The 24833-nt window shown below is 37.4% G+C and overlaps 1 protein-coding gene across 4 annotated transcripts in view; it reads right to left on the bottom strand.

Annotated features, from left to right (window-relative positions):
- Positions 1-24833, bottom strand: part of C15H8orf89 (chromosome 15 C8orf89 homolog) — a 28999-nt gene extending 4166 nt beyond the window's left edge. Inside the window, exons 1-5 of one of the 4 annotated variants that reach the window (XM_044928687.1) lie at positions 24696-24831; positions 12154-12320; positions 9526-9679; positions 7255-7351; positions 4929-4983 (exon numbers count right to left, since the gene is read on the bottom strand). In XM_044928687.1, the coding sequence (XP_044784622.1) occupies positions 4929-4983; positions 7255-7351; positions 9526-9679; positions 12154-12280 (433 nt within the window). In that variant the 5' untranslated portion in view covers positions 12281-12320; positions 24696-24831. Of the gene's footprint in view, positions 1-4928; positions 4985-7254; positions 7352-9525; positions 9680-12153; positions 12321-24695 lie in introns of all 4 variants that reach the window. The other 3 variants (XM_044928686.1, XM_044928688.1, XM_025265247.2) reach the window with 3 other exon arrangements.

Below are 24833 nucleotides of genomic sequence, written 5' to 3'. Positions count from 1 at the left end.
TTTTTAATGTGTTTGCCACTATAAATTTCACTCAGCACATTGCTTTTGCTGCAATCTATAGGTATGTTGCATTTTAAAATTTTTATTTGTTCCCAGATATTTCAAAATTCCCTTGTGATTTCTTCTTTGACCCATTAGTTGTTTGAGTGTTTTTACTGTAGGTTTTTTAAAGACCATCTTTATCAAATTAAGAAAGTTCTCTTCTACTCATAGTTTGCTAAAAATATTTTTAATCATGAATATTGAATCCTATTAAAATATCTTTTACAATTATTAAAGAGAACATATGTAGTTTCTCCTTTATTCTATTAACAAGATGATAGACATCAATTGCTTTTCTAATGTTAAATCAATCTCACATTTCTTAGATAAATCTGACATGGTATGTTGCATTATCCTTCTTATAATCACTGAATTTGAATTGATAAGTCTTGTTTAGAATTTTTATTTCTATTTTCTTAAGAAAAATTGGTCTATAATTTTAAGTTTCTTATAAGGTCAAAGCTAGGTTTTAGAATCAAGGTTAGTGACCTGATAAAATGGGTCTTCAAGTGTTCCTTCTTTTCCTATTTTCTGGAATTATTTATATCACACAGCTTTTTAAAATTGAATGTTGGATAAAGAAGTTGTGGTACATATATACAATGGAATATTTCTCAGCCATAAGAAGGAATGAATGTGAGTCAGCTGAACTGAGGTGGATGAACCTAGAGCCTGTTAATACAGAGTGAAGTAAGTCAGAAAGAGAAAAATGAATATCGGATATTAACACATAATATATGTGGAATCTAGAAGAATGGTACTGATGAACCTATTTGCAGGCAGGAATAGAGATGCAGGTGCAGGGGAAGGACTAGAGGACACAGGGGGGAAAGGAGAGGGTGGGATAGACAGAAAGCAGCATCAACATACATGCATTACCTTGTGTAAAGCGGGTGACTAGTGGGAAGCTGCGATATAGCACAGGGAGCTCAACCCAGAAGGGTGGGATGAGGGGTGGGTGGGAGAGAGGCTCCAGAGGGAGGGGATATGCGCAGACTTATGACTGATTCGTGTTGCTGTATGGCAGAAATCAACACAACAGTTGTAAAGCAATTATCCTCCAATTAAAAATAAATATATAAATGCTGGAAGAATTTACCAGTGCCAATTCTGCTAGGTTGTGGTTTCTTTTTTTTTAATATGATACTGATAATCTCTCTCTCTCCTGTCAGTCTTGCTAGACATTTATCAATTTTATTCACGTTTTTAAAAAACTAACGTTTGGCTCTTGTTGATTTTTCCTGATTGAATATTTGTTTTCTACTTTGTTGATTTTTGCTCTTGATTACTTTTTCATTTTCATAGCATTTAATATGCTGTTCTTTTGTTAAATTCTTGAGATTAATGTTAAAATCATTGCTTATTAAGCCTTTCATCTTTTCTAATACAGGTACTTCATGCTTTAAGTTTCCCTAAAAGCTATGTTTTTACTATACCCAAGGAGTTTTGACGTATCATATTTTCATCATCCTTCAGTTCAAACTAATATGTAAATTCCACTGTATTTCTCCTTTGACTCACAAGTTACTTAAAAGTACATTTCTTAATACCCGAACCTCTGTGGGATTTTATAATTATTTTTAATTACTGATTTCTAGTTTAATTCCACTGCAGTCTTATTTGATATTTGTTTAAAAATCTCCTATAATGTCTACTTTCCTTTTCATTATATTCCTTTGATCTTTGTGTATTTTATGTTAATAGAGCATACAAATTTAGGATGGTTAAATCTTTCTGTTGTATTAATCCTTCTGTTACTATGAAATATCACTCTATTGTGCATAATACTTCCTGCTTTGAAGTTTGTTTGATGTTAGTGTAGCTATAACAAGCTTTCTTTTAATTACCATTTACATGGTTTATATTTTTCTATCCTTTTATTTTCGATCTTTCCTGCCCTTATTTTTAAGGTGTGCTTCTTATAACCTGGGTTGAGAAAATCCCCTGGAGAAAAAGGAAAGGCTACCCACTCCAGTATTCTGGCCTGGAGAATTCTATGGACTCTATACTCCATGGGATCACAAAGAGTCAGACATGACTGAGCGACTTTCACTTCACTTCTTATAACCAGCATATAATTATTTTTATTAGTCTGATGGGTTTTGTTTTTAGCTGAAATATTTAGTCCACTTATATCCAATGTATTTATTGTATGTTTAATTTTAATATTACTAATTAATATTGTTTTCTATTTGTCCTATTTCATATTTCTTTTTTAATATTACTAATTTTAATTATTACTAATTTTAATATTACTAATTTCTTTTTTAATATTACTAATTAATATTGTTTTCTATTTGTCCTATTTCATATTTCTTTTTTTCCTCTTTTCTTGATTTGAGATGATTATTTTTTACTTTTCTATTTCCCTATAATCTTGTTACTTGTATACTTTTCTTTTAGTGGTTATCATACAGATTTTATCATACCTCTTTGATATATTACAATTGACTTTTTAAAAGAAATTTTATTTTTTGGCTGTGCTATGTGGTGTGTGGGATCTTAACTCCCCCCAATCAGGAAGCATAGAGTCTTAACCACTGGACCACCAAGGGGAAGTCCCTACAATCTACTTTAACTTAATTACTATATTTCAAATAATGCAAGGATCTTACATTTTAACTCCATGTATGCCCCATCCCACTTCTGTGGTATTATTGTATTTCATTTCTACATATATTTTAAACTTCATAAGATAATACTACTGCTACTGCTTCTCTTTCCTTTACAAGTTGTCATGCTTTCATCTTGTATCATTATTTCTTTAATATTTCTTTTAGTGTAGCTCTGCTGACAATTAAATCTTTCAACTTCCATTTGAATAATAATGTATTTTGTTTTTACTTTTAAGGATATTCATTGTGTATTCAAATCGAGTTTGGCAGTTACTGTCATTCAGCACTTGAAAATACCACTGCTTTGTCTTCTTGCTTCCGTTGTCTCCATTGGAAAGTCAGTTGTATGTCTTATCATTGCTCTCCAGAACAGAACTTATCTTTTTTCTTTTTTCTTTTTTTTAATATTTAGCCTTTTTACTATGATGTGACTAACTATGATTTTCTTTGTTGCTATTCTGCTGGAGGTTCATAGAATTTTTGTATCCATTGTTTGGTATTTTTCAGTCAATTTGGGAAATTCTCAGCCAGTAAGTAAATACTGCTTGTCTCACTTTCTCTTGCTCCTTTTAATCTGGAATTAGAATTATACATGTGTAAAGTAGTTTTATCTTATCACATATTGTCTTTGCATATTCTGTTCTATATTATCTTTCTCTCTTCACTTTAACTGGGTACTTTCATAATGCTCTCTATCTTTCATTTTAATAATCCTATAATATATTGTTTTCCATCTTTTACCAATTTTATTGAGGCATATATGATACAAATTGTGTATGTTTAAAATATACCACTGATGACTTGCTTCCCTGGTAAGACAGTAAAGAAACTGCCTACAATGCAGGAGACCTGGGTTCGATCCCTGGGTTAGGAAGATCCCCTGAAGAAGGAAATGGCAACCCACTCTAGCATTCTTGCCTGGAGAATTCCACGAACAGAGGAGCCTGGCAGACTATGGTCCATAGGGTTGCAATGAGTCAAACATTGAGCAACTCTCACTCACTCACTCACTCACTGATGACTTGATATACATATACATTGTAAAATAATTATCATAATTAACTTAATTAACATATCAATCATCTTACTTATTTACCTTTTTGAGGGGCAGAGGAGATGAGAACACTTAAAATTCTACTTGCTCAGCAAACTTCAATACACCATATAGTATTACTAACTTCAGTCACCATGCTGTACATTATATCTCCAAAACAGCTCCCCATTTTCTCCAGTCCCCACTCACTGATAACCACTATTCTACCCTGTCTCTGTTTGACATTTTAAAAAATTCTACATATAAGTGATACCATGCAGTATTTGTCTTTCTCTATCTGACTTATTTCACTTGTATAAAGTGTTCTGGGTTCATCCACATTGTTACAAAGGTAGGATTTCCTTATTTTTTATGTCAAAGTAATATTCCATTGGGTATATATATACACACTGCATCTTCTTTATCCATTTATCTGTCAATGGACACCTAGGTTGTTTCCATATCCTGGCTGTTGTGAATAATGCTGCAGTGAATATGTGAGTTCAGATCTCTTTGAGATATGGATTTCATTTCTTTTGGAAATATATCCAGTACTGAGATTGATGGATTACATGGTAGCTTTATTTTTAATTTTTTTGAGGAACCTCCATACTGTTTTCCATACTGCCTGGCAGGGTACAGTCCATGGGGCTGCAAGAATCAGACACAACTTAGTGACTAAATAACAACAAATCATAAGGACCAGGTGGTCTCCAAACAATGATGAAGACCTTCCCTGACATATTCCTGACACCCATGAGAATAGTTACCCATTCATAAATCTTGACTTAGGAATGTTCTTCCTGTTTCTAAGCATATACCCCCATACGCTAGGTTAACTATAAATTTGTCCAACGGCCACTCGGTAATGCAGAGTGCAGCTACAGATGTTTCCAAGTCGTCATTCGCCCTGGAACTCCCATCCTGTGAATAAGTCACCATATAATAAGCTGATCCATTGATTCAATGGCACTATCTGCCTTGGTTTTCGGTCTCAAGGTGCTTTCTCATTTTGAGAGGTACTGTTTATTCGCTCCATCTTCCAACATGACACGATAAAGGCATGTATATATTGAACACAACATGCACTTAAGTTTATAAAATAAGCACAGCTTAAAAGAAAAATTAACAAAACAAAGACAATTAAGTCAGTGGAAAGAAAGGAAGTTTTAAAAAAGATAAGTATTTTCACACCCTTCATAAGACAAGTCGTAGGAGAAAAAGATGATCCAGCTTACCTTTTGATTTCTCCTGAAGTGGTGTCACAGTACATGTGGGCTTAGTCTTCTTTAATCTAAAATTATATATTATCATAAATTCACTTTATATAAATCCAGGGTACATTAATTTTTTTAAATACATTGAGATAAGAAGCTTGCTTTCAGTGAAATTCACTTGTTGAAGGACATCATATAAAAATTAAACAAACATTAAAGGAAGGAAACTAAAAAATAAATAAATAAATAAAGGAAGGAAACTCCTCCCATCACAAATAACTGCATCAGAAGCAGATATGAACCAACTCAGTATCTCGGTTTTTGCTAATAAATTTTACCAATGGGTGAGTGCTATGTCATCCTTTTCCCACCTTTGTCTGAACTTATCACCAATCATGATTCAGGGAATGCTAGAGGAAGGGACTTAAGATTAATTAGCATAATATTTAGATATGCCAGATACCAGTTCAGTTCAGTTCAGTCGCTCAGTCAACTTTTTGCGACCCCATGGACTGCAGCACGTCAGGCTTCCCTGTCCATCACCAACTCCTGGAGCTTGCTCAAACTCATGTCCATCGAGTGGTGATGCCATCCAACCATCTCATCCTCTGTCATTCCCTCCCCCTCCTGCCTTCAATCTTTCCCAGCATCAGGGTCTTTTCCCATGAGTCAGTTGGTCAAAGGATTGGAGCTTCAGCTTCAGCATCAGTTTTTCCAGTGAATATTCAGGACTGATTTCCTTTAGGATGGACTGGTTGGATCTCCTTGCAGTCCAAGGGACTCTCAAGAGTCTTCTCCATCACCACAGTTCAAAAGCATCAATCCTTCAGCACTCAGCTTATTTCATGGTCCAACTCTCACATCCATACATGACTACTGGAAAAACCATAGCTTTGACTAGACAGAACTTGGTCAGCAAAGTAATGTCTCTGCTTTTTAATATGCTGTCTAGGTTGGTCATAGCTTTTCTTCCAAGGAACAAGCATCTTTTAATTACATGGCTGCAGTCACCACCTGCAGTTATTTTGGAGCCCAAGAAAATAAAGTCTCTCACTGTTTCCACTGTTTCCCCATCTATTTGCCATGAAGTGATGGGACTGGATGCCATGTTTTTTGAATGTTGAGTTTTAAGCCAGCCTTTTCATTCTTTTTAGGCCAGATACCAAATATCAGTTATTTGTGCTCTTTTTACCTATTAATTACCACAATCGGAATTTTGTCACAATCAACTTTTATTCCTATGAATAAACCTAGATAATGAGTAAGTTATTAGAGGAAATACATCATGATCAAATTGGCTGTAGGTAAGATAACCCATAAGCATTCCAAATTTCTTGTAAGTACACTAACAAATCAGCTATAACTTTTTTCCCCTCTATCCAATCAAAACATATATTCATTCTCAATCCATGTAATACACTAAACAAAGTCAGCTTACATGGCTGCTTGGAGGTATCGTAGCAACTTATTATCATGGCAACATCACCCCTCCTAGACATCAAATATGGGTACAGTTGAGATAAGTATACCTAGTATTTACACTGAGGTTGGAACTCAAGACCAGCCTTACTGATTGCTATGTAATAGCTTTTAGTGGTCCCTAAGGATACTCCTCAGATCCTCTTGCACCTTCTGAGAGATAAATGAAATTCTCTGATTAATCTTCTTAGTGTGAAGGGCTTTGTGCATGCCTGTGCTAAGTCGCTTCAGTTGTGTCTGACTCTTTGCGACCCTATGGACTATAGCCCACCAGGCTTCTCTATCCATGGGGATTCTCCAGGCAAGAACACCGGAGTGGGTTGCCATGCCCTTCTCCAGGGGATCTTCCTGACCTAGGGATCGAACCTGCTCTCCTACATCTCCTGCCTTGGCAGATGGGTTCTCTACCACTAGCGTCATGTCCTCAAAAAACACAGAACATCCATTTTTAAAAAAACAGTATCCAATATCAGAACAAATATCTTGTGCTTGGCTGCATGGAACTTTTAAAGATAACACTGGTGAGTTGAAAGGTCATATTGTGTCAGTTTCATAATATTAATTTAATAGAATTAAACTCACAAATCATTGCTTCAGGTCTGCTAGTATGACAGCTGGTGGCAGTTTATCATATCATATGCAGAATAGTCAACTGTAACTTTTAAATGCACTTCACCTCTAGGACTATTTTCAATTACATTACCAAAATACATCATCTTGCAGTTCACTGAAAAATTTTATCATTAAAGAAACTTAAAAACACATTAAACTTTTATCAGAGTATAAAATCAAATATCCATATATACAGAGATTTTTTTTTTTTAAAGGGTAAGGGATTGTATACAAGACAGACAAAAATGAGTACTTTCCTGCTTTGCCAAGACTGTCCTTTCACAGGGCGTTGTGCAATATGTAGAGGAGAATAAAATACTTGTAGGCAACTTGATATGTTCTCAGTAGAATGGCTGAGACACAGGAAAAAGAAATAATATTTACATCCACCAAGCACTTCGTAAACAGCATGGTTCTTAGCCACCACTCTTCCGTTCTGTGTCTGAAGAACACTTGTCATAACATGAATATAATATATTCAAATTATTCTTCATTAAAGTAAATTTACACTCAAGTTAATTTAAAATATTAAGAAATCATTTCACATACAGCCAAATTGTAAATGAAAAAAATAATGAACTGAAATCCGATGAAAAAGGTAGGAAGCCAAATGAAGACTTAAAATCTAAAGATCAAATGGGTTAATTCAGGGGATGCTTTCTGGGTTTGCAGTTTCTTTAAGATGGTCATGTGACTGAAAGAAGACTGGTCTATACTGAGACAAGGCCAAGGCCATAGGCAGCCCTACACACTTTTACTCAAAGGGTGAGCTGAGTGTCAGGGATACAGGTTTCTTGATAATAAAAGAAATTCACTGTCCTTAAGTAGCTTTCACATGCATGTTTTCAATGGTCTCTCTTCTTTCTACATCCCCGCCATCCATCCTCTTTAACTGCTACCATCTGCTCCATTAGCAACTCACTGTCTTTCTTCTACCCTCTCTGATTCTGCATTCGTTCCGTTGCTAAGTTGCATTCAACTCTTGGTGACCGCATGGACTACAGCATGCCAGGCTTCCCTGTCCTTCACTATCTGCCTTATTTCATTATAATCTCACTTCAGAAAGAATGATTTTGGTTTTTATATTTTATATCTTGACAGTCTGTCCTTGGATATTAAAAACAATGGCAAAAGCTTTATGTGTGTTATTATTCATTTATGATGTCATTTACAAAGTGAAAAAAGTCAAAGCAATGACAGGAAAATTAAATAAAATTAAATAAACTATGAATCTAACAAAGAAATATTTTATAATGTGGCCAGTAAGGATTGTTTGAAGATTATGTAGTAATATGGAAGAACTGTACACATGTAATATTAAGTAAAAAGGGCCAGAATAAAAAATTGGAATTATACTAAAATCACAACTCAAATAAAAATCCATGAAAATAGAGGATGATAGAAGAGAAGCTCTAAGAATAAAAATGGGTATGTTAAAATGGGTAAGCTATCAAATAATTGTTTTTATTTTTTTCTCCAGATTTTCTACAAAATTCAAATTATTTATTTTCATAATTCAGATATAATCTATAACTTTTCATTTTTAATATATTCTAGTTCTTTATATTACAAAAATTTACTTCAAGAGTAATTAACAAGACCAATAACACTAGTTGAAAACTCATATATATTCTAGATATATATATTCTAAAATTCCAATTATGTGCGTGCCATGTATAACTAGATGTCTTTAAAGCTCACTACAGCAGGAGAAAATATAAAAATCTGCATTTTCCACTAAAGAGAGTAACTGGCAAGAAAGAATTATATTAATTAGGCAGAAAAACCTCTACATTCAGCAGTGTTACTACAAATAAATATCCAACAAAAGAAAATGCTTCATCTTTTTTAGGCTGGCAAAGTGAATGAGTACTACACATTCAACACATACATGAAAAAATAAATAAAAGCAGGAACCAAATGGGGTATGAGACTACCTTACTAATTTTTAGGTCCCTTTGGAGAAAGAAGTTTTCTTTTAATGCTATCTGATTTGTAGAAGGAAAGGTATTCATAATAATGTTTTTAAATGCCAGAATTCAAAGTCAGTGGGATTTTTCTGGTTGACAAACTCATTTCATCTGATAGCAATACAAGGTCTTCATTAGGCTGAATTCTCTTTCAGAATTTCCCCTCACACCACTTCAATCAAACTAGAAATGAAACAAGGTTCTCTATTCAGGGTACAGAAGCCGGTTCCTATTGTAGAGACCTTGTTTATTTATATTGCTAAAACTTTCAACATTCTCATGAGCAATCTATGCTAGAGCAATAAAGGTTTGTTGTTTTTTTTTTTAAGTTAGTTCTTAAATTCTTTCTGGCAATGTTACTTGAAAACAGAAAAAAGTAACTACTGGTCAAACTGAATAAAATTGCTAATTGAGATTTTTAAAAATTAAATCCCTTATTAAAAAAAAAAGTCAAGAAAAAGAAAGAGTTAGATTCACTAGCCAGAAAAATCTCTGTATTCAGTAGTGTTACTTCAAATAAATATTCAACAAAAGAAAATCAAGTAGAAATAACCTACCTGACAGGAGGCATCTCAGTATCAGCATGCAGGAGTCTTCTACGAAACTCTAGTGGAGTGGAACTTACACTCTTTTGGCAATTTTGCAATCCTGGTAAATATGGCATTTTGACACATTCTTTGAATTCTTCTAGACCAAATGCTGTGGTGTATTCTAATTTAAAATAGTATTATAATCATCTGTATTATTTCTTGATTAAATGTATATAACTTCTTTTACACTAAATCAGTCATTAAGAAAATAAAATTAAGCTACTGTAATTGAGCTAACATCTTTCCCAAGAGAATATCTTTCAATTCCTAGAATAGGGACAGTAGAGAAGAGCTCATTATGGGGCTAAATACTAGAAGAAGGAAGGAGAGCTTCACAGATCTCCCAGAGTCATCACTGTCCTCTGCCTTCATTATTTTGGTCAACCAGAATTCCCAGAACATTAGATCCCTTCACATGGAAAAATAGCTTATTCTCCAAAGAAGACCTACAGATGGCCAACAAACACATGAGTAGATGCTCAACACCATTAATTATTAGAGAAATGCAAATCAAAACTACAATGAGGAATCACCTCACAGTGGTCAGAAGGCCATCAAAAAATCTACAAACAAAAAATGCTGGAGAAGTCTTACACTGTTGGTGAGAGTATAAACTGATACAGCCTCTATGGAAAACAGTATGGAGCTTCCTTAAAAAACTTAAAAAAAGAACCAGCAATCGCCCTACTGGGCACATAACCAGAGAAAACAATAATTCAAAAAGATACAATGAACCCCAATACTCATAGCAGTATATAGTCAGGACATTAAAGCAACCTAAATGTCCATCAGCCATAAAAGGAATCAGCTATACATTCCTTTATATGGCATAAAAAGGAACTCAGCCATAAAAAGGAACAAAACAGTCATTTGTAGAGATGTGGATGGACCTAGAGACTCTATACAGAGTGAAGTCAGAAAAAGAAAAATATCATATATTAACATATGTATGTGGAATCTAGAAAAGTGGTATAGATGATCTTATGTGCAAAACAGAGACACAGACACAGAGAACAAATATATGGATACCAAGGGGGAACATGCAGGTGGGAGCAGTTGGGAGATTTGGATTGACACATATACACTAGGGGGAGCCTGGTGGGCTGCCGTCTATGGGGTCGCACAGAGTCGGACACGACTGAAGTGACTTAGCATAGCATAGAATAAACAACTAATGAAAACATAGTATATAGCACAGGGAACTCTACTTAGTGTACTGCGGCAACTGGAATGGGAAGGATGTCCAAAAGGGAGGAGATGTATGGATATGTATAGCTGATTCATTCTGCTGTACAGTAGAAAATAACACAAAATTATAAAGCAAATTAATTTATTTAGATTTATGGAATTATTAAATTTATTTAATAAAAATTAGTTTTTAAAGAAAAGAGTTCACTTTCACGAGTCTTATAGTATCTGGTACTTTAAATCTTTCCTTCTTCCTACTTTTGTGTGATAATCAAGAGGCACAAATATAGGATTATCTGAGCTAGCAATGAGAGAGAAAAGAATTCCATTTCAGGCACTGATTTCAATTTTCTCTCTGCAAAATTCCACACCAAACCTATAAAGAGCAACATCTGAAGTATCAAGATGGCTTCTTCGACTGACCTCACACATCACTGGTAAAACAGGTTGTCAAAATGTTAACAACAACAACAAAGTTCAAAATGATGACAGTGAGTGGAAAAAAACAGATTAAGAGATTAAAGGTTTGGATGATTTTTAAACATAGAGAATTATTTTTTAAGCTTTCTCTACTACGTAAATCTAGCACAGAAATAGAAATAGTATTTAATGGGACTGGAGTTATATGCTCAAAATGCTATTTGCAATTTTTGATTTTTTTCTTTTGGAAAAAAATTAGTTTCTCTTCATCAAAAATCATAGAGTCTGTTTTCAGCAATTAGATGTGGAGGTAGGAGAACGGACAAACTGGTGTCTTCTGAGCACCTTTCTTGGGACACTAGAGGCAATGTGGACAAACATAGCAAGACACAAAAAATGTCTGACTTTTGCTGTTTTCAAGAATTATATCTCCATCAATAAAGGGGAAGGCAGAATTCAGGGTAAATAGGAAATACAATTATGTTTGAAATTAAGGGGGAAGCTTTACATTAGTATACAGCTGGACAGTTCTCAGTTTAGTCTTTAGTGAACAACTATAAGCTATAAGATACTTTCCACATAACTCACTCAAAAAGTAAAATTTTGGTTAGAATTATTAATACAAAAAGGTGTTGCTAAAATTTTGGGTTTCTTAAAATATAAAAAACAACATGAGGCATTTAAAAATAAACACTACGTATAAGTATGATCCAACAGAGATAGTGCTACACTGATAACCAAGCTTAGGTCTTCAGAATTTGTTTCTATCGTGATTTACAGAAATACCTTCAGTAAGTTATTTCTAATCTGCTTCCATTTCTCTTTTCCATAAGCCTAAGGTATTATCCTTCTTACATAAATGTTACAGAAATAATTTAACATCTCTTGACTGCTTAAAAAGGTATATGTAAAAAGGTATATGTAAATATGTAAATGAGGCACAACTTCTATATTTTATTAAGTAAAGTAAGTAAATATGGAAGTTACCTTTCCTCATCTTTTGTGTTTCTAACACTGCTTTCCTCCAACTACTCTCAAAAAGAAAACAACCACCAAGGGTATTTCTGGTGACATTAGAAGGCTCAAATTTGACTTCAGGAGACAGCACTGGCATTTTTTCTTCTTCTTTCAACAGTGCTGATGAAAGTGAGATACTGCATCAGATTCACAACACAAAATACAAAAGGAAAAAAAAAGGTATTTCAGAAATTACATTTTTATAATTTGTTTTCCATCATATAAAGTAAATATTAATAAAGATTTAAATGAAAAGTTTACTTATAACATGTAAATACAGACCCTTGGGAATTTAAAGCAAGAGGCCTTCAAGAATATAGCTAAAATAAGTTGTAAGACTTTTTTCTTCTAAATATTTTAATGAATTCTTTCAAATTCAAGGTTACAGGTATTTGGCAACATAAAAAGTTTAAAATCCAACAGCAAGTGTGTGTTGTCACTCAGTCACGTCCAACTCTGCGACCCCATGGACTGTAGGCCACCAGGCTCCTTTGTCCATAGAAATCTCCCGGCAAGAATACTGAAGTGGGTTGCCACTTCCTTCTCCATCAACAGCAAGTAATAGTCTACAAGACAATGTAATGCTTAGGATTCTCTCCAAAATATTACCATTATGCACCATGACCAAATGCAGTTTGTCTCTGAGATGCAAGGATGGTTTGATATATCAAAATTGACTAATGATATATCACATTACAAAATGAGAGATTTTTTAAAGATTACACGATCATCTCAATAGATGCATGAAACTTTTGATAAAATTCAACATCTTTTCATGATAAAAACTTTGAACAAACAAGAAACTGAGAGAAATTATCTCAACATTAAAAAAGGCTATACATGAAAAGCCCACAGTTAACATCATAATCAAAAGTAAAAATTGAATGCTTTCCTCTAAGATCAGAACAAGGTCGTGATGCCCAGTCTCACAACTCCCATTCAACGTGGCACTGGCAGTCCTAGCCTTAGCAATTAGAAAGAAAAGGCAACCAGATTTGCAAGAAAAAAGTAAAACTGTCCCTGTTTTCAGATGGCATGATCATATACAACTCTGAAGACTCTACCAGAAAAAAAAAACTTAGAACTAACAAAGGAATTCAGGAACGTTGCAGGATACAAAATCAAGAAACAAAAATCATTTGCATTTCTATACACTAAAACAAACTATCTGCAGATTCAATGCAATCCTTATCAAAGTTCCAATGTAAAGCAATTCAAAATTGTAGTAAAAACAATTCAAAAATTCATATGGATTTTAAATCAATGAGGTCTGAACACTCACATCATTCACAAAAATAAACCAAATATGGCTTAAAGACTTAAATATAAGACATGACACTGTAAAACTCCGAAAAGAGAATGTAGACAAATCATTCTCTGACATAACTTGTAGCAATGTTTAAGTCGGTCTCCCACGGCAATAGAAAAAAAGCAAAAGTAAACAAATGGGACCTAATCAAACTTATAAGCTTTTACACAGAGAGGAAACCATAAACAAAATGAAAAGGTAATCCATGGACTGGGAGAAAATATTTGCAAATGATGCAACTGACAAGGCTTAATTTCCAAAATATACAAACAGCTCAGACAAGTCAATAATCAACAAGACAAACAATCCAATTATAAAATGGGAAGAAGACCTAAGTATGTGTTTTTCCAAAGATGACGCACAAGTGGCCAAAATGCATATGAAAAGATGCTCAGTATCTCTAATTACTAGGGAAATGCAAATAAAAACCACAATGAGGTATCACCTCACACCGGTCAGAGTGGCCATCATCAAAAAGTCTACAAATAATAAATGTTGGAGAGGGTGTGGAGATAAGGGTACTCTCCTATACTGTTAGTGGGAATGTAAATTGGTACAGCCACTATGGAAGACAGTTATACAGGCTCCTTAAAAAACTAAAAACAGAATTACCATGTGATCTAGCAATCTCACTCCCGGGCATATATCTGGAGAAAACTCTAAATCGAAAAGAAAAGAAAAAAAAAAAAAAAAAAAAGAAAAGAAAACTCTAATTCGAAAAGAAAAGATCTCAGTGTCCACAGCAGCACCATTTATAACAGCAAAGACACAGAAGCAAACTAAATGTCCATTAACAAGAGGAATGGATAAAGAAGTTGTGGAACATACATACAGTGGAATACTATTTAGTCATAAAAAGAATGAAAGAATGCCATTTGCAGCAACATGGATAGACCTAGAGATTATCACACTAAGTGTTAAAGTAAGTCAAAGACAAATATTATGCAGTATCACTATATGTGGAATCTAAAAGAAAAGTACAGATGAACTTAGTTACAAAAAAGAAACAGACTCACAGACATAGAAAAAAAAAAAAAATCATGGTTACCAAAGGGGAAAAGAGGGAGGGAAAAATTAGGAATATGGGATTAACACATGCACACTACCATATATATACAATAAGGATTTACTGTATAGTGCAGGGAACTATATTCAATATCTTATAATAAATTAAAATGGAAAAGAACTGAAAAAAGATACATATATATGTATAACTTTGCTGAACACTTGAAACTAATATTATAAATCAACTATAGTTCAATTTAAATAAATAAAAATTAATATGGAACCACAAAGGACCCCAGATAACCAAAATAATCCAGAAAAAGATGAAAGTTGAAGACATCAAACTTCCTGATTTCAAAAGATGTCACAAAGCTGAAGTGAGTAAAACAATATAACATCAGCATACAGACAGACATGTAGGGTAATGGAACAGAAGAGACTTCAGAAATAAACCCGTACATATCTAGCAAACTGATTTTTGACAAGAGTGCCAAGAATACACAACAGGGGAAGGATAGTCTCTTTAACAAATGGCATTGGGAAAACTGGATATCCAAGTGCAAAAGAATGAAGTTGAACCCTTATCTTATACCATACAGAAAAATCAACCCATCAATACACAACATTCTTTTGAGTATGCTTCTGTTAAAGACACCTTGTTTAATATATATATTGTTGATGCATCAACACTGAAATCACAACCAATAGCACCATAACTGAGGCCTGAAGGAAGATTATCTAACACACACATATTTTCTCTGTAAGATGCAGCATGGTCTTCCTGCACTTAGGAACAATATACAGCACTTGAGTACGACACATATAGTGAAATCAACAAAAAGCACAACAGTGTGAAAAATATGACCCTGAATAGACAGTGAAAAGGACACCTGTTTGTAGTGTGAGGTGAAACAAGAAGACAGAGCATTGCCTTGTTTGACCTCCACTAGGAATTACATGTCAGCCAACCCCGATTTTTGCCACTCTGCACATTTGCAAATGAGCAGGAATGCACAAATATCGATTTTGGAATTACAAATTAAGCTTTAATGTGTGGGAGAACTAGCCAACGATGGGATCCATGAATAATGAGGATTGACTGGAATTCATCGCGGTAGTATGCCAAGGGGCAGGAATATTTCAAATGGGGTGGTAGAGGCGGCTTCCTAGATGAGGTGATCTCAAGCTGAGATCTGAACAGGCAGGAAGTAGCCAGAGATATGTGAAGATGATGAGCGAGGGAGAGCGCTCGTCACGGAAAGTGAGTGCAAAGGGCCCACAGACCAGAATGAGGTTGGCACATTCAAAGGCAGAAAAAGATGTGTGTTCAGCACCTGTGCTGTCTAACAGACATCACCCACATGTGGCTACTGAGCACTTGAAATGTGGCCAGTCGGAACTGAGATGTGCTGTGAGAGATACACACCCGATTTCAAAGACTACATGAATGCAAAAATATCTCATTAAGAATTTTCTTGTTGATTTTATGTTAAAATGACAATTGTGGATATGTTGAATGAAATACAATAGCCCGCTACGTGTTTTAGTATATGCATTGGAACAAAGAAACAAGTGTCCATTCATTTACCTATTTTCTACAGCTTCCTTTGGCCTACAATAAGCCCAGCTGAGTAGCTGCAACAGTGGCCCATAAAGTCTAAAATATATACTATACATATTTTACTAGAGTTGGTCAGCCCCTCCTCTAATTCATTCAATAAGCCTTTACTGAGTACTTCCTAGGTGAAATTTCTGAAACGTAAATTATATATGCAATAGGAATTCTATTCTCTTTTCAAATGGATTATATCTTGGGGTTCATGCACCTATTTTGGAGGCCATAGCTATAAACAGTGGGAGCTGTTGAAGTATTAGGCCTAAAGATTTTAAAATGTTGCTTTAACTTGAGCAATATTAGAAGGCAGATGGGAATGAGGTCAATGAGGAAATTACTGCAATTGTTCAGGTGAATGGTAGTGAGCGTTCAAAACAAAGAAAAAGCAGATGGAGACTTGACTATCCGAATTCTTCTACCTTTGGATATGATAAGCATTCTCCATAACTGAAAAAATACCAAACTGAGCTCCAGCTTACAGAGAGAAGGAAGGGAAAAGGGAGAGGCATTCTCCCTTTCTTTAAAGCTACTTCTGGGAAGTCATACACACAATTCTACTTATATCCCATTCGTCAGAACTTAGCCACGTGGACATGCTGAGCTGTAAAGGGTCATGAAAAATGTCATCTGCTCTGGGCATGATGTACCCAGCTAAAAAATCAAGGGTCCTTTTACTAGAAAGATGAAGGAATAGGCGCTGTGAGTAAACCTTAGTAGGCCTGCCACACTGGCTAAGGCAAAGTAACAATTTAAAAATGAGAACGTGTCATTACTTCCCTCCAAGTCTGATAATATAATGGGGCTTCCCTGGTAGCTCAGATGGTAAAGAATCTGCTTGCACTGTGGGAAACCGGGGTTCGATCCCTGAGTCGGAAAGATCCCCTGGAGAAGGAAATGGCTACCCACTCAAGTATTCTTCCCTGGAGAATCCCATGGACAGAGGAGCCTCGTGGGTTATAGTCCACAGGGTTGCAAAGAGCTGGACACGATGGGAGAATGAACATACACACAAGTCTGATGATGTAACACAGGAACTATTCGGCAATGGTCCAGCAGAATATGAGCAGTACACTGCTTTAATTCTCAAACAAGAATCTCAGTACAGATGACAGGAAGGTATTTTTACATATAGAAACAAATGATAGCTGCTATTATCATAATCATCATGATTATTATTATAGGTCAAGAACCAATTAATACCTGGAGTCCAGGAGACACTGCTTGACTCAGTGACTGTTCCTCTTTAACCCTTCTGGCTAAGTGTGCAGCCTTAGACCTCTCCTGTTCTTATTCACACTGTCCCATTCTTGCCTTATGGTTTTCATCCCTTCATCTCCTTAAATACTATAACATTTTTTTCCAAGATGTGTATTATTTTCAGTTTTTCAGCACAGATCTCCCATTTGCTGCATCCACTGGGTCTTGTGGATTCCTTGTATGATTTATAACCTTTGACTGCAAGCTCATTTTTATTTTTTAAAAGTTTTGGGCTCTACTGGGCCTCCAATGTGGTGTGTAGGCTTCTCTAGTTGTGGCTTGCAGGCTTAGCTGCATGTGGGATCCTTGTTCCCCTACCAGGGATTGAACCCAAGTTCCCTGCATTGGAAGGTGGGATTCTGGTTTGTTTGTTTTGGCTGTGCTGGGTCTTTGTTGCTGCGTGGGTTTTTCTCTAGTTGCAGCGAGCAGCGGTTCCTCTCTAGTTGTGGTGCATGGGCTTTTCATTGCAGTGGCTTCTCTTATTGTGCAGCATGGGCTTCAGAGCTGCCAGGCTTCAGTAATTGTGGCCCCTGGGCTTGAGAGCACAGGTTCAATGTGGCACACTAGCTTAGTTGCTCCAGAGCATGTGGGATCTTCCTGGACCAAGGACTGAATACAAGTCTTCTGCATTGGCAGGGGACTCTACCACTGGGTCACCAGGGAAGCCCCTACAAGCTCATCTTTAGAGAGATTGCTATCTCCAGGACACCAGTGCTCCCTGAGCTGTGGAAACTGCTATACATCTCTCTGTATGCTCTCAAATGGTCTCTGCCTGGCCCTGGGTTTCAGAGGTATCAGGTCAGTCAATACACCAATTTCTTCTACTGTGGTCCCTGAACCACGTGATAATGTGACTTCACAACAAAAATCATTTTGTGAGGAAGCTAAGTGACAGGGAGAGGCCACCATAGAAAGGTTCCATCTGATATCCACAGCTAAGGTCTCGGTCCACAGCCAGGATCAGCCACCAGATGGAGGAGTGAGCCTGCCTGCAGGTGTTCCCAGACCTAAGCCTTCAAATCTTCCATGTGAGGCCCCAGACATGGCGAAGAAGAGGCAAGCTGTTGCCGCCATATCCAAATTCCGGCACGGTCCCACAGCATCTGTGAGCACAATAAAGGGCTGTTTTGTACCACTACGTTTTGGAGAAGTTTGTGATGCAGTCATGGTAACTGGAACAGGACTCCTTTGTGACTCTCAGCTCCCAGCAGATGCTCAGCACTGCCTTCCTGTGTGAGCTTTCCTTCATTTCTGCCACCTGGAGATTTCCTCCTTTTGGTTCCTAGCTCAGCCACATGCCCATAAATGATCTTAATACACTTTACGCCTCATTTGAAATACAGGGAAGCCAAGTGGAGTCTCTTCCATGTCAGCTTCCTCTGCCACATTGGCCAGAAGTTCCCAGAAAAATGTTTCAAACAATTACACGAAGAACTGAAGAATTTAATTTCTTTTGTATGTAAAGATACTTAAAAGTCAATAAGCAAGTGAAGCCCAAGACAGTGTGTTTATTAAAAAAACAGATAACTGGTTATAGGGAAAAAAAAAGAAAAACCCACACATGGCCAATAAAGGTTTGGCCTCACTAATATTCAAATAAAAGCAAAATAACATAATGAGCTATGACTTCTGTCCTGAAAATAGTACAGACTTTTTTCTCTACTACTAGACAGTGTAAGATGGGGTTCAAGGAAACAGGTACTCTCAGAAGATTTCACTGTTAAGTGTTAGTGTGGTATTTCCAGAGAGCAACCTAGCCATACTTATGTCTTTATAATTTTATATATTTTGGGCTTCCCAAGAGCCTCAAATGGTAAAGAATCTGCCTGCAATGCAGGAGACCAGGTTTGATCCCTGGGTTGGAAGATTCCCCTGGAGTAGGAAATGCAACCCACTCCAGTATTCTTGCCTGGAGAATCCCATGGACAGAGGAGCCTGGCGGGCTACAGTCCATGGGGTCGATTTTTTTTTTTTTTAATATACGTTGGACCCAGAAATCCCACTTCCAGTTTATCCTAAAGGAATGATCAATGATACATGCAAATATTTACCTTCAAGGAGGTCAAATCCGACAATTTTTTATAACAGAAAAGCAAAAAGACTGAAAACAGCCCAACATCAAAGAGTAGATGGTAATATTACCTTTATTTTTAGCTTTGATTAAACCAAAATAATCAAATGAACATAAAAAAAGGCAAGCTGTGGATTTATTGAGAAAGCTAGTTGCTTATGTATCCACAATGCCAGTCACTGTGTTAGGAGTTGAAATACAAAAATGAATATGATGCAAAAGTGTACACTCTACTCGGGAACAGTAAATGAACGATTACAGTTCATTATGATACACACTGATGATAAATCTACGCTTAGATTTTGTGGGACAACAGAGCTTTTGCTGACCTAACCAAATTAGGGCAGTAGGAGAGTTTTGCTTTGGTTTTTTTTTAATCATTTATTGATTGTTGGCTGTGCTGGGTCTTCCTTGTTGTGCGGGCTTTCTCTAGTTGTGGGGAGCGGGGGCTACTCTCTAGTTACAGTTCACAGGCTTCTCTGTAGTGGCTTCTCGTTGCAGAGCATGGGCTTCCGTAGTTGTGGCATGTGGGCTCAGCAGTTTCAGCGCAGGGGTTAAGTGTTCCGCTGCATGTGGGATCTTCTCAGAGCAGGGATTGAACCCGTGTCTCCTAATCTGGCAAGCAGATTCTTTACCACTGAACCACCAGGGTAGCCCAAGTTTTGTTCTGTTTTTGAGCAAGGTATCTGCAAGCAAAGCCCCACAGATTTTGATAAATAGAAATGAACTGTGGCAGAGAAGGCTGGATGCCCCAAGTTCTTTTTTCCTCTGGAGAATAGAGTTGTTCCTAGAAAGTGGCCACCTACTCTTGATTAGAATGCAGGTGAATGCAATGTGTAACACTTTCTGAAAGAAGCTTACAGGAAGCAGGCCTGCCTTTTTTTTTTTTTTTTTTGAAGCCATTTAGTTTGTGGGATTTTAGTTCCCTGACCAGAGACTGAACCCGAGCCCTCTGTAGTAAGAGTGCAGTGCCCTAACCACTAGACCACCAGGGAATTCCCCTGGGTCTGCTTCCTCCATACTTCCTCCTTTCCCTCCCACAGGCTGCACTTAAACCCAGTGAAGCTAATGAATGGAAAAGCCTTGATCCTAGTATCAATGGGAAAAAAGCTGCCTGCTGATCAGGAACATCTGCCTTGGAAGTGTCCTGTAAGAAATGAATTTCTACATTATATCAAAAATGTTTGGGACTATCTGTCATTATAGCTAGCAATACCCCAATACATAGGGCTTCTCTGGTGGCTCAGATGGTAAAGTATCTGCCTGCTATACAGGAGACCTAAGAGACTTGGGTTAGATCCCTAGGTTGTGAAGATCCCCTGGAGGAAGGCATGGCAACCCAATCCAGTATTCTTGCCTGGAGAATCTCACAGACAGAGGAACCTAGCGGGCTATATAGTCCACGTGGTCGAAAAGAGTCAGACATGACTGAAGTGTCTTAGCACTCACACAAATACATGCAATCTTTTATTCCCAAGGGTGAATATATTAGCTCTCTTAAACATGTTCATTAAGCAAATACTATCTACAAGTCTATGCATGATAAAAGTGCTACGTGCATGACAAATACAAAGGTGAACTAGAGATTCTGCCTTCACAGAATTTCCAGCCCAGAAGGAAAGACAGTAGCCACTCACACAGCTATAAGGCAAAGTGCCACATTAAGGTCTTAGGAGAGCTAGACAGATAGATATATACATTATCTCACATTAGTAGAGTTCAAAGCAGGGAGATATAATTTTCATGAGGGGGCTCACAAAATACTTGAAAGAAACTGGAAAATGACATTTAGATAGAATTTAGATCAGCTGAAATGCAGGGAGAGGCCCTGCTGGGGAAGATGTGAAAGGAGGGGGACTTCTTGGCACTTTGGTAGTTAAGACTTCACTTTCTAATGCAAGGGGTGAGGGTTTAATTGGGAGTTAAGATCTGATATGCCTCATGGACATAAACATCAAAACATTAAAAAAAAAGAAGTAATACTGTAACAAATTCAATATACACTTTAAAAATGGTCCACATTAAAAAAAAAAGAACAAGATGTGAATAAAGCCCTGGAGAGTTGAAGACGCCAAGCAGCTCCGTTTTAGACAAAATGAGTATAGGACATGGGGGTGGAGATATATAACGTGGATCTAAGCTACAGAAAATTGAGGGCTATAGGTTTGGTTCGGAAATGAAGTTCTGCTTTGTTTTTTAATATTTACTTGTCTGGTCGCACTGGGTCTTGGTTGCAGCACGTGGGGTCTTCGATCTTGGTTGCAGCATGAGGGAATCTCCCATTGTCATCTCACTATTTGAGATCTTTTACTTGCAGCATGAGGGATTTAGTTCCCTGACCAGGGAACAAACCCAGGCCCTCTGCATTGAGAGGGCGGACTGTAGCCACTGGACTACCAGGGAAGTCCTAGAGATAAAGTTTTTAAGAGTTATCTATTTACTGGTGAGAATTGAGAACAAGATTGGACTAGATTTGCAATGGAGATTTTCGAGGGAGAAGAAAGCCAGACTCCCTTAAAATATATGATGGGTAGGAAGATAAAGAGGATGCAGAAAAGTGACTAGAAGAGGGAAATAATCCAGGGGAAACCAGAATCATGCAAAAAACTGAATCATGTCCAATCCTACAGGAATTAGTAGAGCAAGAAACTACATATTAATAATACTGTAACACCAAACACATAATCTCACTGAATCCTCAAACCACCCAATGAAACAGTTCCCTGTCAACTACTGACCAGGCATTCAGACCCAACAAAGAACACAAGCTTTGCAGTTAAATGAACCTGGATTCTAATCTTGGCTCTGCTCTTCAAAAGCTGCATAATCATAGGGTCATGGAAAAATTAATAGTGCCTCTGACTCTCACAGAGTTAGTGAGGATTAAATTTTTAAATGCATGCCAAGTGCTCAGCACCGTGCTGGACATGTAATAAACACTCAATAAGTGGGAGCTATTGTTTTTAAATACTAATAAACACAGGTTTTTTTTTTTTTTCACCACAGCCTGTTTATGGAAATGTAAATCAGTAAAGACATTTTGGAAAGCAAGATTCCACCAACGTCTTTTTAATTACATTTGACCCAGCAATTCTGCTTCAAGGAATTCACTTTATAAAACTGTTCCCATGTGTAAGAGTGTTCACTATTGCATTGTTTGTGATAAGGAAAAACTGGAACCGAACTTAAGGATGTTTACATAAATTATGATATATCTATACCATATGATTATACATCTATATGACACATCTATGAAATATTCAATGAAGCTCTAAGTAAACTGATATGAGGGGCTTCCCAGGTGGTGCCAGTGGTAAAGAATTCACCTGCCAATACAGAAGATGTAAGAGACGTAATATGGGTTTGATGCCTGGGTCAGGAAGATCCCCTGGAGGAGGGCATGGCAACCCACTCCAGTATTCTTGCCTGGAGAATCCCCATGGATAGAGGAGCCTGGTGGACTACAGTCCATGGGGTTACAAAGAGTTGGACATGATGCAAGCAACTTAGAATGCACGCAAACTGATATGAAAGGTATTCTCCATATCTTCTTAAAAAGGTAATTTCTCAAAAGAATCCATATGATTTCATTAATGGTCAAAAACATAAGTGTAAAAAGAATGAAAGAATAAATACTAAATTAACTCTATGAAGTGTTGGAAAGTAAAGGAGTAGAAACTAAGAGGTTTCATCTTTAAGTCTGTATACTTCAGTGCTGTTTGAATGAGAAATACAACTGTATTATAATGCAATTTCAAAAATATAAGAATTTGAAAAAAAATGTCAGAAGTGTTTTAGAAGAAATGCCATGTAATGTAAGATTTAAACTCACCATTAAAAATGTAGATGGAATGAATTGTGGGGTTAGGATTATTGACATACATACACTATTAATACTGTATATGGAATAGATAACTAATAAGAACCTACAGAAAACTCTACTCAGTGCTCTGTAGCGACCTAAATGGGAAGGAAATCCAAAAAAAAGAGGGAATATATGTATACTTATTGTTTTTATATTCCCTCTTTTTATATGTATACTTATAGCTGATTCACTTTGCTGTTCAGCTGAAACTAACTCAACAAACATTGTAAAGCAACTATAGGCTCCTCTGTCCATGTGATTTGCCAGGCAAGAATACTGGAGTGGGTAGCCATTCCCCTTTCCAGGGTATCTTCCTGACCCAGGGATCAAACCTGGGTCTCCTGCATTGCAGGCAGATGCATTACTGTCTGATCCACCACGGAAGCCCAAATGATCCAACAAAAATTAATTTAAAAAACAATGTAGATAAAAAGTCAATAAAGATAACAAACAGGGATTCTTGCACTTCAGAAAGTATAATACCCTGAGTGAGTGAGTGAAAGTTGCTCAGTCGTGTCCAGCTCTTTGCAACCCCATGAACTATACAGTCCATGGAATTCTCTAGGCCAGAACACTGGAGTGGGTAGCCTCTCCCTCATCCAGAGGATGTTCCCAACCCAGGGATTGAACCCAGGTCTCCCACACTACAGGCGGATTCTTTACCAGCTGAACCACAAGGGAAGTCCTGAAAATGGTTGTAAATTTTCATTTATCTATGGAAAAGCTCAAGTTTTCATGTCTATGACCCTAGGAAGGCTGTAGAATGAGATGACCAGTACGACAGAACAGACTACCTGCATCGCACAAATCTTTTCTAGCATTTTTAATCGATTCCTCGAGGGAAAAAAGTAATAAATACACAAATTATATAGGTAAATCATAAGTGGGACAAGGAAAAATGGCAATGAAAAGCGGGCCAGAGCTATGTGACTAACACGGTCGGCATCCAAAGTGCTGCTGGGGAAGGAAGGGAGATGCCGAGGTAGTCGAAGAAAATAGAAACACATTCAATCCCCTCTTCAGTTGAAGCCCTAGGAGGGTCGGAGGGCGAAGCCGTAAGGGTGTGTCCACTCGAGGGCCCACTGAGTGTGCTGGGAGTGCGGGAAGGCCTCGATGCTGCAGGCAGGTCTCTTCGCCCGATCTTACTCGCACGTCTCTGCACCGGCCCCGCCCGCAGCCTCCGTCAGGTCCTCACCCCGGTCCCCCGCCAGACCCTCGCCAAAAGAATCAGGAGATCCACGTGCGTCAGGAGGCTGGTTCCCCTGGATGGGAGGGGGCCGGACCAGCTGACCTCAGCGATCCACCTCCCTTGCAGGCCTAACTCTAGGCCACCCCTACCCCCGGGACGTCCCTGGAGGGGCCCCGCGGCACCGGAACCGGTGGCACTCACTGTCCCCGCAGCTCGGCCGTGGACGAGAGAGGCTTCTTCGCCGGCCCGGCCCGCGGCGGCGGCGGCGCCCAGGTCTGCGGTTCCCGCAGCGGCTTCAGGGGGGGCAGCGAACCGCGCTGGAGCCAGCGGCGGCCCGGC

The sequence above is a fragment of the Bubalus bubalis genome, chromosome 15 (assembly GCF_019923935.1).
Source record: "Bubalus bubalis isolate 160015118507 breed Murrah chromosome 15, NDDB_SH_1, whole genome shotgun sequence".
Taxonomy (NCBI): Eukaryota; Metazoa; Chordata; class Mammalia; order Artiodactyla; family Bovidae; genus Bubalus; species Bubalus bubalis.
Note: the sequence above shows the minus strand (reverse complement) of the source record. Positions and strands in the feature narration are given on the sequence as shown.